The sequence below is a fragment of the Haliaeetus albicilla genome, chromosome 8, assembly GCF_947461875.1.
Source record: "Haliaeetus albicilla chromosome 8, bHalAlb1.1, whole genome shotgun sequence".
In the NCBI taxonomy this organism is placed as follows: Eukaryota; Metazoa; Chordata; class Aves; order Accipitriformes; family Accipitridae; genus Haliaeetus; species Haliaeetus albicilla.
Genome location: NC_091490.1, coordinates 28,054,487 through 28,072,285, shown reverse-complemented (window position 1 = coordinate 28,072,285; position 17,799 = coordinate 28,054,487). Strand labels below are relative to the sequence as shown.

Genomic DNA, 17,799 nt, shown 5'->3' with positions numbered 1-17,799 from the left:
TGAAAAAACTACAGTATGAAGTTAATATTTTCATCTGCTTGGGCTCAGTACCCTTTGATCTCAAAACACAAAGAAGGGAGACAAAGTAGGATATTTTTCCATCAAGCCATATATTATATTACATTATTCTAGTATTCTCTTCACCACATCCCAGAGCACTGGTAAGTGATTTATTTGATGGGCACATATTAAAAATCATGAAACATCTGAAGATTCTATTAAAAGAATAGTTTCATCACACTGATAAGAAGCTGGTGTTTCCTTTTGACATGGCCCTAATATAAGTAAAAGTTTACTTAAAGAAAAGACATTTTAGTGAAGAGAACCAGACACATAACCAAAATTTTCTGGTAGATGTCAGCAATATTGAAAAGCATCATAAAAAAGATCTTTTGTTATCACAGGGGAACAAGAAGCTTGTGAGATACTGTAGGATGAACTGCAGATTTTCATTATTTTTTCTAATTATTAGTCATACAAATGATCTTGGGAAAATAATGGCAACTTCCTTATCTTGTGAAAAGAAAGAATACCTAAAAGCTTTGTGAAGCAGAGTGACATGCCTTTGGACAGTGATCAAGAAGAGGTTCATGACAAATATAAGTCATTTTGATTGACCTGATACTTGAGTCATTATTTGTAAATTCATAGATCTGATGGATTTGTACCTAAAGGTACAATACTGGCACGCTGTGTCAAAGAGAATATGTGGATAAATGAAAGGGAGCAGAAGTTAAGACTTCTGAAGTGCTGAAGTTCAGTAATGGTGTATGAGGAAGATGAGGGAAAAGGTACCTGTGCATTTAATTATCTGATGGGACAGGAAGAAAAAGGGAAATCTTGCTTCATATTCTGAAAAGTTATCAATACAGTGAGCTTTCTGAAAAACTACCAATACTGACATTCCTAGGGATGTCTTTTCAAGGATTCATTGACATCAGTGTTTCATTGAATACATACAATACGCTGTGGTAAATATTTAAATACTCAAGAGCAATCTACGTAGTTTCTCAATAAGTTATTTATACAGTGGCCTGGAATATATTTCTATTCTGTTTCCGTCACCTGATGCTCCTTTCAAAATCTTCTTTCCAAATCCAAAATTAAAGAAAAAAATCATATTAAATCTGCAAATCAGCAAAATGCTTCTAGGCTTACACACATGATATGGCTGAGGTCATCTAACTTGGTAAAATAAACATAAATAGGAATTTCAAGAGACTCTCTTTGGAATTTTGTGTTTGCTCAGCATTTTACACTGGTGATTCAAATAAATCGCACAAAAAAAGCCATTACATTTATTGCATACAATATCTTTCCTTTAAGAAAAAGGAAGATATATCTGACATTCTTTGGGTAAGATATACAATTTAAAAAGAACCCCACCCCATATACTGGTAGGAAATTTTCTGACTAGGGAACTTAAAATAGCAATGAAAATAATTTTGATGAATGAATGTCATAAAGCATCAGTCTTAAGTCAGGTTTTCAATTAGCACAAATCATCCTCAAACCTTTGACTTTATTGGAACTGTATCTATCTGTATGAGGAAGAGATACATATTGATGCTTCAGGTCCGCCTCAGTTCACAGATATGTTTACCACTGATACATTAGATAATAGCTTATATTCTTAATGTTGCAGGTGGAGGGCTATATGATATTCTAAGCTACACCAGTATAAAATGAAAAACACTTGAAGCCAATAATGTTACTATAGGCATCAAACTATGTAGTTAAGGAAATAACCATAACCTTACTTTTAACCATATGCCTTCACCTGAAAACTACCTCTTCTGCTCCAAAGCTCTTTTCTCTGGTTGTTAAATATTTTTGTGATGTGAAATAAAAGGACCAACCGTGGTAAGTCAGCCATTAGGAGTGTAGCTAGATCACTATTAAAAATTACTAGGTCAATGAAGGATATTTGGGAACTGTAATATATCTATATAGCTCTGAAGAAGAATCAAAATGTACATTCATATTCCTATTCCATGTTTTCTCTTTCTAGGAGGTTATTATCAACACTCACCTTTTCACCAACACCTCCAACAGAGCCGATTGAGCCTGGGGGGCCTTGAGGACCCTACAATGATGAAAGATGTTAGTTATCCCAAATATAGTGTTTATTACTAAATTACTGAGAGAAAAAAAATAGGTTAATTCTTACATCAGCTCCATTAGGACCCTGTGGACCTCTTGGACCTGGAGGGCCAGGTGGACCCTGTATCAAAGAGACAATTTGATATAGTTACAATCATAAAGTATAAGTCCAGTGGGGCTTTTTTGGCCAATGAAAAAAAATATACTCAATCTGTAAAGGGTTTTTAATCATAGCAGTGCTACAGAAACAGCAGGGCCAGATTGCTGCCCACTGCATGAGTTCACAAGGTGACAGAGGATCCAGACTATGTTATATAGTACCTGAGCTGGAAATGATCTGATGCTTAGGACTCCTGAGGATTGGTTTCCTGCATTGTATTTTCCCTGCAGGTTACCTGCATACCCATTCCACTGTGCAAAAACCCTGGCGTAGGTTATATGTCTGGTAACAGCCACATGACAGTACTGCACTATGGTGCCTATAGATGGGCAATAATAAAGCATCCAGGCTCGGCATGGGATGTTGGAGGCAAATGTATACTGTAGATAGCTTGCATTTCAGTCAGGACCAGCCCAGAAGGCATTCTGTCAACAGTAGAAACAGTTAGAAAATGTAGTCGCCAGATCACCCAGAGAAACATGGTAAACATAGCCAAATAGTGTTTACCATCTTCTGGCCTGCAGTTACCTGAAGCTAAGGTACAATGCCCTGAATTTCAGAAAAGCAGCTCCAAACTCGCTGGTGCAGTGGTCTCTCTGTTTTCTCTTTTCTTTCCTGAACCTGCTTGCCACTGTCCTGTCTCAGACACACATAGCATCTGCTTTGCTACCTACTCTTCAGGGTATTTCCTTAGGTTACATAAATCTTGATATTAAAGATGAGGAGATAGATGTGAGGAAGCAAAGTAGATCCCAGAGAGAGTTTATGTTACACAAAATGTTTCCTACCGAGGCACCAAATTCAGCAGTAGCTTATCAAATTGTGAGCTACAGAGAAAAGACAATAATACACGGATGATCTTTATGTCCTCCAGAGTGACCAATGGGAAAGAAGCCTTACCATTGGCCCCACATCACCATTTTCACCCTTTTCACCTGGTGGGCCAGGCAGACCCTAAAGCATGTGGAAGAGAAAATAAAACTATTAGTAGGGTACCTGGAATGATGAGTTATAAATCAATATGAAACAGTATAAATCAGATCTACATGTGAAAGTTGGGAACATGGCGGGGGGGTGGACAAGAAAACAAAACTTATTTACATAAAAAAAAAAGAAGGATTTTTTTTGTATTACAGCGAATGTATAGGTAGTCCTAGGATGCTTAAACTAGGTGAGGCAGAAAATTTTTTAAAAAACCCCAGACAGAAATGCTAGAGTGGCTGTCTTTAAAAACACTGCCATCGTTATCCAGAATCCAGCAGGGCTTCTGGATAATTTGATTTATGCTGTGATACATATATATGTAAAGAAAACATGATCAGTGCAGCACAATGAAGTGGTATGCAAAGATGTCTAAGCTACCTGAGTACTGGAAGCTGTATAACTGCTTTAATAAGGTGTCCAGTGGAGGTAATAAAGCCTGCTGAGAGGCATTGCATTGGGTTATACCAACATATCCTTAGAAGCAAAGTGTCCAGGTTTGACTAGTAACAAACACCATGAGAAGGAAACTGTAGCTGATGCTCATACTGATATCTAGTGTAATGTTACCACAGCTAGAAGCACTGTCACCACTAAGCTGGGCATTCCTAAATGTAGGATCAAAGCTTGGCTTCTGTAGAAAGCAGATCCCCTGGATCTGGAGTCAATAGCATTATGTTGATTTATGTTACATTAAGATCTGGTTCTAAGTTTCACCTCCTGGATTCTGGTACTTTCAAAGTATGTTATCAAACTATAGCTAACCAGATTGGAAAGCACAATTTGCCATCTTTGCTACAAAGTTGTATAAAAAAGTGTGAAGTATAAACTTAGTCAACACTATATCCATTCCTCAGCTGCCCCCCTACTATGACACAATCTGAACAGTAGAAAGACTTCCCCAGGTTTAGAGATATACCTAGTCTAAAAATGATGTATGTGTCTGTTGTCTACTACTGTGAAAACTTGGCTGACCTGTCAGTGCATTGTGGTTGTGAAAGCCTGTTTACTGTTAGATAATCAGCATGAAAAAAGCCAGCTTTAAGTCATGTGATGACACAGTGATTTTTCTATATAATCCTTGCTTATCTTAAAAAAATACTAGACTGTATTCTATTAAAATGGAAGACCATAGCTGATAATACTGTCTTCAGTAACACATATTGATTACAGTACATGCTGTGTAGTAATGCCAGGGTTATGATGACAGGTAGTTTTATTACTTTCTAACTGTCTTCATGTTTACTTCTTGTAACCTTGTAATAGTTCAACAAATGAAATTTGAATTGACTTTAACTTTTTTCCTTCACTGTGAGGTGTTTTAAATAACAATATTGTAGCTAATTGTTCTAAAGAGTGATTAGAGCAGAAGCCTAGGCTTGGACTAGTCTTCAGAGAGCTGATACTCAGAGAGAAGGATCCCACCTCGAATAAACTAGATCTTCCAGTTGCCAACAGTCCACTCAGTTCTACCCCGTGAACATAAAAAGACATTTAGCTTAAAAAGTTGAATGCCTTATCCATTATGACTCATGGTCATGGTAAACATAAACAGCTCATTCAACTGCTTGTAGAGGAGGTATTTATAAAACTTTGAAGGCAATTAAAAATTTACTTGATAATTCTGTCTTTGAAAAGACTTTCCAAAGCCATTTGGTGAACTCCTATTTCAACACTGAAATAATCCCACTGATTTCACTGAATCAATATTTCATGCATTATTGGACATAGTATTTTGGGAGTACTTTCAGTTCTTTTTGGCAAGAAGTAACTGAGGTGTTTGTCATTTAATATTTCAAAATTTAAGTAAAATTGCCATAAATTGCCTATAAGATAACCTTGATAGGCCCATAGAGTTTTTCAGATTTTCTTTACTTTCAACTCCTTTTGTTAGAAACTTCCTTATTTTTAAAAATACTATCAAAATTAAATAGCAAGGAAATTCACAATTAAGGTAATAAGTATTAAAAATTACCAATGTTCATTTTCATGAACAAAAATACTTTTTACTTAATATCCAATGAAAGAAATATCAGTAGAATTTAACTGAATAAGTGTGATGTAGTTACCATGGAATATTATATATGAGACAGAGAAAGTTGCTACTCCCCAACAGTTCATAATTACCATGAGAACTGCATTACTGAATAAAAGAAACTCCTGATTTCCCAATGGTACTTCAATACCATTAGCAAATATGGGATCTCAGTCTATGGACCAACATATTCAATTAAAATCTTAATCAGAGAAATAAAATTCCTCATTTGAAATATTTCATTTGCGTAAGTCAACCTAATTGATTTTTATATTTATGTAGCTTAGTGCTCATTAAACTTAAAAAGTGAAGGTGGACTTTACTGAAAAACATCAATTGAAACAGTATCCTAGATCTGAGAAAAATAACAAGGATAATTTTATTTCACTCTCTTTAGAACAGTAAAAAAACTTAACAATTCATAATAAAATTTAGGAATAATTTTTTCTGAGTTATTGTTTCTGAAAATAAAGTTGTTTTCAGTTTCAAAGGCAATATGAATCTACAAAAGACATATGTGTTGGTGCAGTAAGGAACCGTTTATCTTCCATGGAGGTTTGCAATACATTATAAAATCCATTGTAAGTTTTGTGAACCGCATTATGTAATAGAATTTTAAAAATGATAGGTACAGGTTAAGGTTCAGCTTAGTGAAAGAGACTAGTCAGTTCACACATGGTGGATAGAAAGGAGACATACTGTTTAATATATTCAAACACTATTGCTATAATTTTCCATTTTTTTAAAAGTGAGTATATATGATTCATATTACAGCTTAATGCATGGATTAGAAATAGTCTAAAAGTGCTCTGTGCTCTGATGTTAATTACATGGAAATGAATCAAAGGTCCTAAACTTCTTGTTCTTTGTTTTGTTATATTTAAGTAAATTGAATTTTTGAAAAAGCAGGATTTTTCAACTGTAATTCTCTGAATGCAGCAGTGAGAAGCCTACATTTTACTATATGCTTGCTTTGTCTTTTTTGACTCATAACAATTTTAAGAGGAAGAAACATGAAACTATAGGAACCTGCCAGTGATGCCAGCAGTGTATAAGCATCCTGGAGTTCTGCTAATCTGTCAGAATGCAAGTAGTGTCTGTGATGGTATCACTGAGAAACACACTATGTTGCCAAACCCTATTGTGAAAATACAGTAAATGACTAGGACATGTTAAATACGTCTCCAGGTTGAATCTTTTCTTTAAAATATCTATCTCCAGTAAAAAAGAAGTGCTCTTGTTAAAACAGAAATTGTTGGACTCTATAAATGAATGAATTACTGAATGAAATTCTAAAGCTTATGGTAGCCAGGAGTTCAGTTTCAGAGATTCTTACCAATCTCCTTCAGTATTACATCTGCTATTTATGCATGAATTCTATGAATATGGGATCTTTCAGTTCTTATTAACTGATGCTGTAATTTATTTACTAGAAGACAGTATTCATTCAGTTTCTGCCACAAAAATCAGGGTTCTTACAGGTGGAGGGTAAAATAATAAAGGAATTTACCTGTAAGCCAATAGGGCCCGGAGGGCCAGGGAAGCCTCGAGGACCTTCATCACCTTTTTGCCCGAACATCCCTTGCTGACCTCTTGGGCCTGGTTCCCCATCACCTCCCTATTTGGAAACAGTGAAAAGCAAAAATATTACAGGTCTGATAAAACTAGAAAAAGCTCCATAGAAATGACTGGAAAACAACTACAAGAGGGCTCAGAATCACTCCTAATGTCTTTAAGAATGCATGTACACCACCTTGATTGAATGAAATCTGTTATGCAAATAGAACACCAGCATATGCCCTGGTTTAATGTAGGTCAAATAATACTGCATGTCTCACAAAAATTTTCCCTGAATACCTCTTCTTTTTCACATCTGCATAAACATTCTAGCTGTTGAATACCTACATATTGGTAAATATGAGTAGCATATAGTTCTACCGGTCTTCATGGTAGAAGAATTCAAAGCCTTCTAAATAAAAAATAAAATCAATCACCTGTTATCAGGTGGATTTTAAAAAGAGATACTCTTAAATGCATCTGGTGCCAAGCTGATTTTACCACTGACTGTCATATGAACCATCAAACAAGTTCAGTGAAAGTATGGGCCCCATTCACTATTTACAGTATTTCATTTTTAATAATTCCTTCAAATTATTGCCCTGCTGTAAATCTGCAATAAAATAACACCTATGCAGGCTTGTTTACAATAAAAAACTGCATGTAAGGGGACAATGATAGAACTGTTAATAGTGATTTGAAATATATTTCTGAGTAAGGAGCATGCAGTTCGAAGAACTTCTAAGTATCAGATGAGTTATGGCAAGATTGGAGTTTGCTCTGAATAAGCTACTTACAGCTATACCAGGGGCACCAACGGGACCCTGGAGACCTGGTGGACCCGGGGGACCCTGCAACAAACAAACATCCAAAATGAAAAGTTAGTGATTATGGCATCTGGAATGAGATTAAAAGCAAGTATAGAGACAACCCTATTTGCATGATCAAGGTCTATTAAGCATTTCTACATTTCTCCATAGAGAATGTAGCATTATTCACAAGTCTTTTCCATTCAGTACCAACAATCATTATTTGTTTATCTCTCAAAAACTCAGACTTGCACATCTATGATAGACTTAATACTGGCATTTATTGAAAGCACACTTGTAATGTTTCAGAATATTTAAAATAGATTCCCATGCAAACATGACTCAAAATGAATTTTTTTTTTTTTTAAATATCAGACCTTTCAATGAGATTTGTGCAGAAAACTTCAACCTTTAAAGCATCATCTAACAACCTATCTTTAAATGGAATTCTTATTATTTGGGTTAGTTTTTTATGAAATTGCAACAGCACAAAGCTTATTTTGACCTCCAGGAGACATGAAAAAGTCTAAGTTCTTGTTGAGCACTGGGAGTCACATTCTCTTTGATATTAAGTCTCTTTTCAACAGAATGGCAAAAAATATGTCTCTGAGAGGAATTTCTTAATTTTTTCAGTCTCCTTACAGAATAATAACTTTCCAAGTTATATTGCACATAATTTAGAAGTCAGTTATGCAGATGTGATGTAATGAAGATATCTAATAGAGTATGGGAGTACAAGATACTAGTTTATGATGGGGTTAAAATTATGTGGTAGGTTGAATATGGTTTTTGCACAAGCTAGAGAGACTAGACTGATAAAGAGTGAAGCTAAGAAAGTATAAAACCTTACACCTGGCAATGGCTGAGTTCTAGTCTGCTATTTCAGATGGCAAGGAAATTGTCTGCAGTTTCTAGGCTGGGAATTCTAATTTAGTGCGGAATAGTGCTTTGATTTAAAGACCTTACTAGGGCTAAAATTAGATTATTCTGCCCTTTATAGGGAGATTAGGAAAAGGGACTTCTTAAGTCTTGTAGTCTCTTTCTTTGGGTTCTATGTATATTTTAGAGTATCTATCTTATCTTCTAGGGAGTTTGAAGTGTCAAGCTACGTATTTCTTCTCTTTTATAATTTTCTTTTCATCACAGACCTGATGGCAATAGGTGAAGCAAAGCTTTTTAGCCTTTATGGTGACATATCTAAATGAAAGGACTCCTAGGAATGCTCCTATGGACTGGGAAGGTTACCATGAGAAAGGGAATTAGCATGCATGAATTTTTTTAAAAAAATCATATTGGAACAGATTGCTTCTACACTATGCAGGATGCTTCTACCTGCTCCTTCATTTTACAGGGCCCAGAACGAGATCTACACAATTTTAATCTCATGTAAATACTCATTTTGATATAAAGTATTGTTGGAAAGTACTTTATAATTGATTACTGAGAAGTTATTTGGTCACACAGCCAGACTCTTTTTTCCATTGCTCTGGAGGGCAAATGTGGAGAGACTGATCAGAATCATCAGGAGAGAATCTTCAGTTAATAAAGGCAGCTGTGGTAGCTGTGGAGGTTTTGAAGCTCAAGAGAGGATGTACATCAACAATAAAATAGTGCTGTCCCTAGCTAGGATATGGCAACATAGTATTTTTTGTTAGGCACAGCATAGTTAAACCCCCAAACAGAAATCCTTGTTAGTTTCAATGGGGAATTGGAAGATGTTTCCAGCTCTTCTCAAACAAGAAAGAGGGATTAATTCTGCTTTGCTCAGGGTCCTTGCTGTGATTAGGCTCTAAATGCCCACCAAGGCTTTTGTGGGTGTCTAGGTATTGTGAATATCTACTCTTTATGTGCTGTGATTTCAGAACTAGGTACTTACTTCCTCTTCAGAATCTTTCAGAGGTGACCAACAAGGCCTTTCCTCCCTGCCCCAATATACATCTGTCAGCATGTTGAAAGGAAAACAGATTTGAAATAAACACATTCTGAAATTGTCAGGGTTGAATGACTGCAATTGAGGGCAAATAGGATTCAATACACCTGACTTCAAATGGGGTAACATTCATTTCAGCTGAGCAGGCCCAGACACTGAATCCTGTATTTCAAGGAAAACATATTATATTCCCAAATGCCTTAAACCTTGAGACTGAGAGTACAGGATAAGTTCTCAAATGATTATGCTGCTGACGCTTTATTTGTAAAGCAGGTCTGCTGGAACATGCCCAGATACATTAGTACTCACTATGGGAACTGTGGTCACAGTCTAATGCTCAGCATAACTAGTTATGCTAAAATGATCTGAAATAGAAAACTACAGCATGTGTTTTTCTGAATTTCTCTGATGCAGAAGCATCTCTAATGAAGAGGCATGTCAAAGGGGAAAACAGAAGGGTAAGCATGTGATCACATGCAAAGCCCAAAGTGGAGCTGGACTATGACCTTCTTGATATGCTTCCTCTGCCCTTTCCTTTAAACGCCAGATTTTTCTGTGTACACAGGGCCTGTACTGTTACAAACCTCTTCAGGTGGACAAAGAGGACCTGCATATATCTCTATGTATCCCACAGCTGGTTTACAACTACAACAGCAAATAGATGAGGATTGATTTTCACTGAGCTGGGAACAAGTCCATAGTTTTAAAACTGACTTTAAAAAATGTTTCCATTTGATGCATTAATTGTACCAAGTTAACCAAAGCATTCAGCTCAGATTATGCAGGAGTAATTTTAGTCTGAAGTAGAATTTATGTACAGCTTGGTTACATATAAGTTTCTTGGTAAACTGGGGTTTGTAATAGAAGTGCTCTCTCATTCATATGTGTAATATTACATTTCTTGTGTTAACAGGGAATTACAAATAGTTTATTATAGCACTTGTGATTTGATCTAATAAAATAAGATTGTGAAAAGTATGTGGTTTTTGCACTGGAAACTGCAGAAGTCTTTGTCACATAAATAATTGAAAAGGACAAGCTTATCTTTAAAAAAAACCCCTTGTCATTTTTTTGCACATGTTGTTGTCACATTTTTTTTCCTATGAAATTATCATAAAACTGTGATTTGCTTGAATTTAATGAATGAATATAAAACATCATCTGATTATGTGTAAGCCATAAACTTGGTGTAATTTTTAGAGGCAATCTACTTTTATGGTGCTCTATAAGTTGTTAATCATAAAAAGCACACAGTGTTTTCAACATAGTAAATATGCTTAATTATGAATACCCCTATGTTGAGTTCTGAGCTTTGCTAACTGTGAAAATTGATGAAATATAATAATAAAAAAAACTTTCTGCAATTACTTGTCCATTTTTTCTTAAGGAAGATTATTCAGATATAATGCCAGTTTATCTTGAAATTGAACAGAAGTGAAAACAAACCTTTTTTGAATTTTTGGGAAAGAAACCAAAACCAAACAGGAAAAAAAATGCTAGTTTTATTCTTTCTAGCTTCAAGTTTTACAGTGGAAAAAGCTTATCTTTATATTTCTGGCCTCAATCAAAAGAGGAAGTGCTTGAACTTTAGAAATAATTTTGAAGACAAAAACATTTCAAATTAAATCAGTAGAGGCCTGAGTAGTCCTAAGTTCACTAATAGGCCTAGTGATAATATTTGAAAACTTGTGTAAGCCATTTCATCTGATATCTTCGCTGTTCTGAAATGTTGCAATCAGTTAAATGTGCTCTCCAAGAATTAGATATTCTTTAAAGATTTTAAAACTATATTAGTACATTTCTCTACTGAGTCTTCATATTCTTCATCATTATGGCTAAGAAGCTAAAGCTGGGTATGTTCACACAATCCACTCAGTGAAGTTAACTTAAACACAGTATGAGAACGTATGTATATTCTTGGTCTCTCTCAGTTCAAATGTAGAATAGATGAATTAAAATTATATAGGAAGCATGCTTAGGAATGTAGTTTACCTATGTATTTTTTAATGATTCTGTAAGCTCAAGGAATATGAGAAATACTAAATATATGCATGGCTCTATAAACACAAACCTCTAGTGTTGCATTAAAACTCAACATTATTTTGAAGAAACATTTTTGAAGTGTGTCTTTGTTTCTGTTCATTGATGTAGCAAGGCTATCGGCATACTTCATGCATGAATACTTTTTATTTATGAAGAACGTAATGGACAAAGAATTTTACTACTCACATTTTCTCCCTTGTCGCCTTTACTACCTTTCTGACCCGGTTCACCAATTTCACCCTGTAATTGAAAGTTGAAAGTTAAACTTCTTGTTTAAAATGGTTTCCTTCACACTTAGCTGAAGTTGGTATCACAGTATCTTTAAAAGTTCCCTTTGATAAGATTATTCTGTGTTTTATGCTGCTGCTTCAAGTGTGAAGGCCTAAATGGGGCAATTCTGTATCGATCGATAGTATGTCATATTAATCCAGATATTGATTGCTATACTGCAAAGGGCAACAAGACCTGGCTTTGAAGTATAGTGCAACTGAGGTCTAAATAAAGGAAGTTGTGTTCCTCATGTCATCTTCAATATGAACTTATAATGAAAGCACCCTGATTTACAGACTCATCTAACTGTATGTGACTGAACTACTGCTTCTCACTGTATTGTACAATATTTCAAAACGCCAAAATTATTCAAACCACCAGGAAATCATGTCAGAAAAAAATGTTTTATTTATACAATAAGAAAACACAATTAAATTAAATCACGGAAAATACTCTCTGTGGGATAAATAACACTCATGCATCATAAAAATGAACCTCAAAGTTTTTACCTTTACCCTATGCTAACTAACAGAACAGTGCTGGATCAAGCAAACATGCAAGATGATCCTGAAAGGTGTCATGTCCTAAATTCTGCCAGAAGTCAGCAGGATACCTCTGCTGCTAACATATTGTTTTGACACTCTCAGCATATCAACAGTGGTTCCAAATCACTATACCTTACTGAGAATATTTTCTCCTAGTCATTCAGCAAACCACATTTCTAAAATAGGCAAAAATCAATTTTTACATCATCTGCCTTGATTTATTTTGCCACACTTTCAGCCTTGTTTCTTTGCCAGGATAAATGTTTACTAGTTCTTGAACACAAATCCCAATGTCCCATGGCATCAGATTATAGAAGGGTTCTTTAGGTTTTTTGCAGTGAGTGGAGGCAGTTTGGGGGAGGCAGGGGTAAGAGTTACTTCGTCACTGTATTTATTGTGAGGAAAGCTACAACCAGAGAACTGTACTGACAGATTTTCTCACAGATGCACTAATACCAATTATAATGACTCACCTTGTCACCATCTTCTCCGGGAGAACCACTAGGACCAGCAGGACCAGGAAGTCCTACAGGACCCTGTACTCCATCACGTCCAGCTGGACCTTGAGGACCTTTTTCACCCTGGTTTTGAAGAAAAGGAAGTGATCCACATTATCACAGGAGACTAATGAAGATTTTGGTACAGGGAGTCACATTACCAATACAAAATTAAAAAAAAAAAAAAAAACCAACAGAAAGGAAACTATAAAGGGAAGAGAATGTATTGGGAAATTATACTAAGTAATAATGGAAGCCGATGACAAATACGCTTGTACTCTAATGCAGAGTGGCTGGGTACAAAGTTTTAATGAAAGACTGGTTTGACAAACTTTTTTATTATATTCACTCCCTGCTGTGATAATAATGGATTTAACCCTTCTTGGGTGTTAGAGGGTATGACAACAAATGTTTTACTATTTACTTAATTGTAAATATAAAAGTAGTAGGTCAGGTATTCTGAGGATATGTTTAATAGGCAAATACTAGAGTGGGAAAAAGTAACATTCTGGAATAAAAAATCTGTGCTGTGATAATTTTATGTGACTCTCTGATTACTTACAGGAGCACCCTTCTCCCCTGCGGGGCCTGGAGGACCCTGAGGTCCAGGACGACCTGGCAGACCAATTGGGCCAGCAGTGCCTGCTGCTCCACGTTCCCCTGGTGAACCCTGGAAAGAAATAAAAAAGTATAAGAGAATTCTGATATAGCCCTGATAACTGTTGGTGGTTTTCATGACCCAGGTCAACAGAGAAGATACCTGTTATTCAGTGAGGTTCCAGCTGGTAGAAGGGTATACATTCAGCATGTGTGCAAGTAAAGAAAAATGCTGAAAGAACTAACCTGAAGTTCATACTCCATAGTTCTTATTCAGTACTAATTTTATTTTTTTTTCCTAAATACCCCTTCCTGTATCTTTTTCTTCATAATAGGAGTGTGCTTCAGCCTGTTTTCAAGAACTTTTTTCCCCGTGTTTCCAAAATACATTAACATACTACTTTGATAAAAGAATATTCACAATATTAAAATACAGAACTAACCCACACCACAACCCAAAGTTAATAATCTAATATTGCAAATTAAAGGGGAAAAGACAGGTCCCGTATGTGGAAAACACACTGAAATTGTGTATTCTGGAATATATTTTTACAGAAAATAATAGCAGAGAGGAATAATTTTTACTCTAACATCAATAAGCCTCACTTTTAAATGAGTCATATCATTGTCATTACTGTATTCCTTTAATTGTCTAAATAAGTTTGGTTTGGTTTTTTTTTCTATCTGAAACTACCAAAGCCGCAATAAGTGAAAATTTAGTTTCTACTTTCCCTGTCGGTTCTTTGTTTTGAAGCAGTGTAGGGCTTATGGCTGTTCCATAAAAAGCCAACCTTTCTTTTAAATATGTCAGTCTGCCACAGAGCCAAACTCCATAACCTTTCAATCTGCTGGATTGAGCAAACTAGACAAAATGGAGGGAATGACTAGGTATGTAGAAATCTGCAGTGCTGTAAAAACTAAGAGGCACCTGGGGTGGACTAAATTTTTCCTGTCTTATTTATTGCACTTTCTAAGAATACAGATGGCATATACTTTTAAGTAGTGCTGAAGGGGAAAAAGGAAAGGAAACAAGGTGTTCTGGTACTAAAAAACCTTCCTAAAAGGATACAAGGGAATAGATAACAGCATAGATTAGAACTTCTGCTCAAATAAATGGAATTTCAGAATCAAAATGTTAAATTTTGGTCTATACATATTTGTTCATCATTTAGTCAAAAGCCACAATGTGGAGTACTGATTTTAAATCCTTTCTGCAAGTTGTGTTGATTTCCGAACAGTGATCTATAACCAAAGTTCTCTGTAACTCATAAGCAAAGAAATGGACACCTGTTTGGAGGCACACCATAGCAAGAAAATGACAGGGAGCAAAAGACATTTACACTCAAATTCCCAATATCTCCTTGATCACACAGACAGATTCTGATCAGGTATTCTTTCTGTATTTGTGAAATGGATTCATGATAGCATGGGGAAAACTTCCTGGGACTTGATACAGAGGTTAACTGCCATCTAAGCTGCTGCTTCCTCTCTCCACAAGAGCCAGCATGTGCAGGGAGACAGAAGCATATTGCTCTCCTGTGTACAGGCAGAGTGTGGAGAATGGTAAAGCTTCTTTGTGCTTTTTTGTACCATCACTGGCTGAGAACTCTGACAGGAAATCCAGCTTTGCCAGTCCTGATACTTCCTGAGGATTCGAGATGCTGTACATCCTTCCTCTGTCCTGTAGATAGGGCAGCATGGGAACAACGACAATGGAGTATTCTGTTCCATTATATTCTACGTATGAGCTAGTCTTGTGCTTACAAGTCTAATGGGAAGAACTATTTCACTAATAGCAACACAGTTAACCTTGAAATTTGTGGACTCACTGGAAACTGAGAAGCAAAGAAAGCTGTCCTCTCCCTCTAAATTTCTATATTTTCACACTTTTGCAGCATCTTTGTTTTCTGTCTTTTAAATAATTTACATTTTTTGTATCAACAGAGGACTGTTAAATGTTTGTTTGCTGTACAGTAATATTCCCCCAGCTTTTCAGCTTAACACCTACAAGATAGTTTGTAACACTTCAAAGTTACTGATAATTTCACTTTTCCAACTGAAATACTGGAAGAGGGGTGATACATTATGGAATGGCTTCAATTAAGGAATGAAGTTGAGTATGGCTTGAAGGTTTGCTTGACATAACTAGGCCGCTCTTAGCATAAGTATGAGTTAGCAAATACTGTGAGTTCTTGTTTTTTTTTTTTTAAGATGTTTTAACTTGGCTAACCATAAACAGGGGCCTACCCCTCTGCAGGGGTATGATATGCTGCCTTTAGGCATGTATGCCTTGCTATCTAGGAAACCATAAAACTAGTTACAATAGAAAAATAGAGCACTAAAGTTTTGTAACCACAAAACTTTTTGTTTATTGTTTGTTTATTGGGGATTAACCACAAAATGTATGGAATGTTTGATAAAAATGCTATATAAGCTGACTTAAATTTTACCTCGGTGGAGGTGCATTTTGTAGGGTGCAGACCCTATGCTCTCCCTGTCGGTGAAAATAAAGGTGCTTTGGCCTACAGTTCGTCTGTGAGTCAGTTCCTTTGAATCAGGCTAAGTAATGTGTTGTAGCCTGAAGTTCTGACTAGCCAGTTTTTTTCCATGTTTAAGCAAGATCAAATGTGCTGGCTCTTGGAACATTGGAATTTTAAGCTACTTTCACCCATGAGGGACCATTTTTTTGCTTTTATTCATGACATACTTTTCCTGGACTGACCTCATCAGCATAACTGGTAGTAATTACATAATAAGGTGCTTTTCCCTCCAGATAACTGTGGTAAAAGAGAACGCTGAATGGTTGCTCCACATATTTTTGCAAATTATCTCAGTAAGATTTAATTTTGCATGAGTGTTCAAAAAACATATTTGTGCAGGACTCATAGATGACTTTATCCTTCCAGTTGTTGGTTGGGTTTTTTTAAGTCAGGGTGGATGCCTAGTTTCAGTCCTATTTCTGTTATTTTAGTTTCTAAGACTCAGTGAATTCAAGAAGAAAAATTCACTACCCTGCAGCCATACTACCATGGTCTCTGATCTTGTCTGCTCTCATAAGCTAAACAATTTTAGGTCATCTCATCAGTAGGATGCAAGAATAGAGAGGAAAAAAAATCCAGATAACTCATAGATCTTTCCTATATCAGACAGCAGACACTAACACTGGCCAGAATTTCTAGTAGTTCTTTTAACTCAGCCAACTTCTTAGGTTTATCTTTGTATCATTTTTATTTGTTATACTTAAATTTCACATGAGTTATGAACAGGAAGTACACCTTCTGCTTTCAAGGATCCTCTCATTTCTCTGTGAGAATGGCCTCTGATCAAAGCAGAACACATTAAATTATAGTCACAACTCAGAAAAGCATTTTAGGCAGCTTCTTAAGTCTGTTCTCTCTTTCTATGTTCATTATCTTTCTTTGTCACTCTGTCCCACTATGAAACAATCCCCTTATATTACTAAACTCCTTGTTAACCTGTGGTCTTGCAGAGGTACTCACATCCTGGAATCTTTTTATTAATTTAGGGGGGTTTCTAAGAACTTTTCTACAGAATGGAAGTGTCATGCTTTGTCTTGTATTTCTCTTATACAGACTATAAACTCATTAGTAACCTGTTTTTATCTCTCTGTGGAGAGATATGTAATTATAGGTATCATATAGATCACATAGTAGTAGCAATACTTTTTACTGATGGCTAACAAAATGCTCAACAAGTGAAGATCCCCATGACTGAAAAATGTTATCAGACAGAGGAAGATAGTTCTAGATAGCTCAGTATTGATAATTGGGTAGCCTACAGCTGGCTTATTCTGAGTCCAATTTGGGCATCCTTTTCCCAAATGAGCTAATGAAAAATGACTGCCTGACATTCCAAAGAGCTTTCTCTCATCAGCATTCAGCATTCCACACAGTAGTATGAGAAGGGAAGAAAACAAACAGAAGATAAAGATAGCAGATAAAAGAGAACTGTTAAAAAAAAAAACAACACAAAAAACCCCAAAACCCAAACAAAAAAACCACAACAAAAAAAACCAGAAAAAAACTTGCTCTGGAGTGCATTCATGCATCTCTTTCTTTTGTCCAAATCCCTCTAAGCACAGTAATTGGCATTCACAGTATTTGGAGCGGTCATTTGTTTGGTATGCACTAGCCAAATAAAGCTTATAATTGACTGTATATGCTAGTTAGAAGCAATTGGTATTGGCAGGGAATTGGAGGAAAATCATCCAGTGGCATGAATTCTCTTCCTATTATAAATGGCATATGAAGA

The 17,799-nt window shown here is 35.8% G+C and overlaps 1 protein-coding gene across 7 annotated transcripts in view; it reads right to left on the bottom strand.

Moving 5' to 3' along the window:
* COL11A1 (collagen type XI alpha 1 chain) overlaps positions 1-17,799 on the bottom strand; it is a 164,824-nt gene that overhangs the window by 31,541 nt on the left and 115,484 nt on the right. For all 7 annotated transcript variants that reach the window (XM_069789477.1, XM_069789480.1, XM_069789478.1 and 4 more), the window contains 8 exons: positions 13,493-13,600; positions 12,907-13,014; positions 11,805-11,858; positions 7,634-7,687; positions 6,790-6,897; positions 3,164-3,217; positions 2,171-2,224; positions 2,033-2,086 (listed from right to left, as the gene is read on the bottom strand). In XM_069789477.1, the coding sequence (XP_069645578.1) occupies positions 2,033-2,086; positions 2,171-2,224; positions 3,164-3,217; positions 6,790-6,897; positions 7,634-7,687; positions 11,805-11,858; positions 12,907-13,014; positions 13,493-13,600 (594 nt within the window). The remainder of the gene's footprint in view (positions 1-2,032; positions 2,087-2,170; positions 2,225-3,163; positions 3,218-6,789; positions 6,898-7,633; positions 7,688-11,804; positions 11,859-12,906; positions 13,015-13,492; positions 13,601-17,799) is intronic.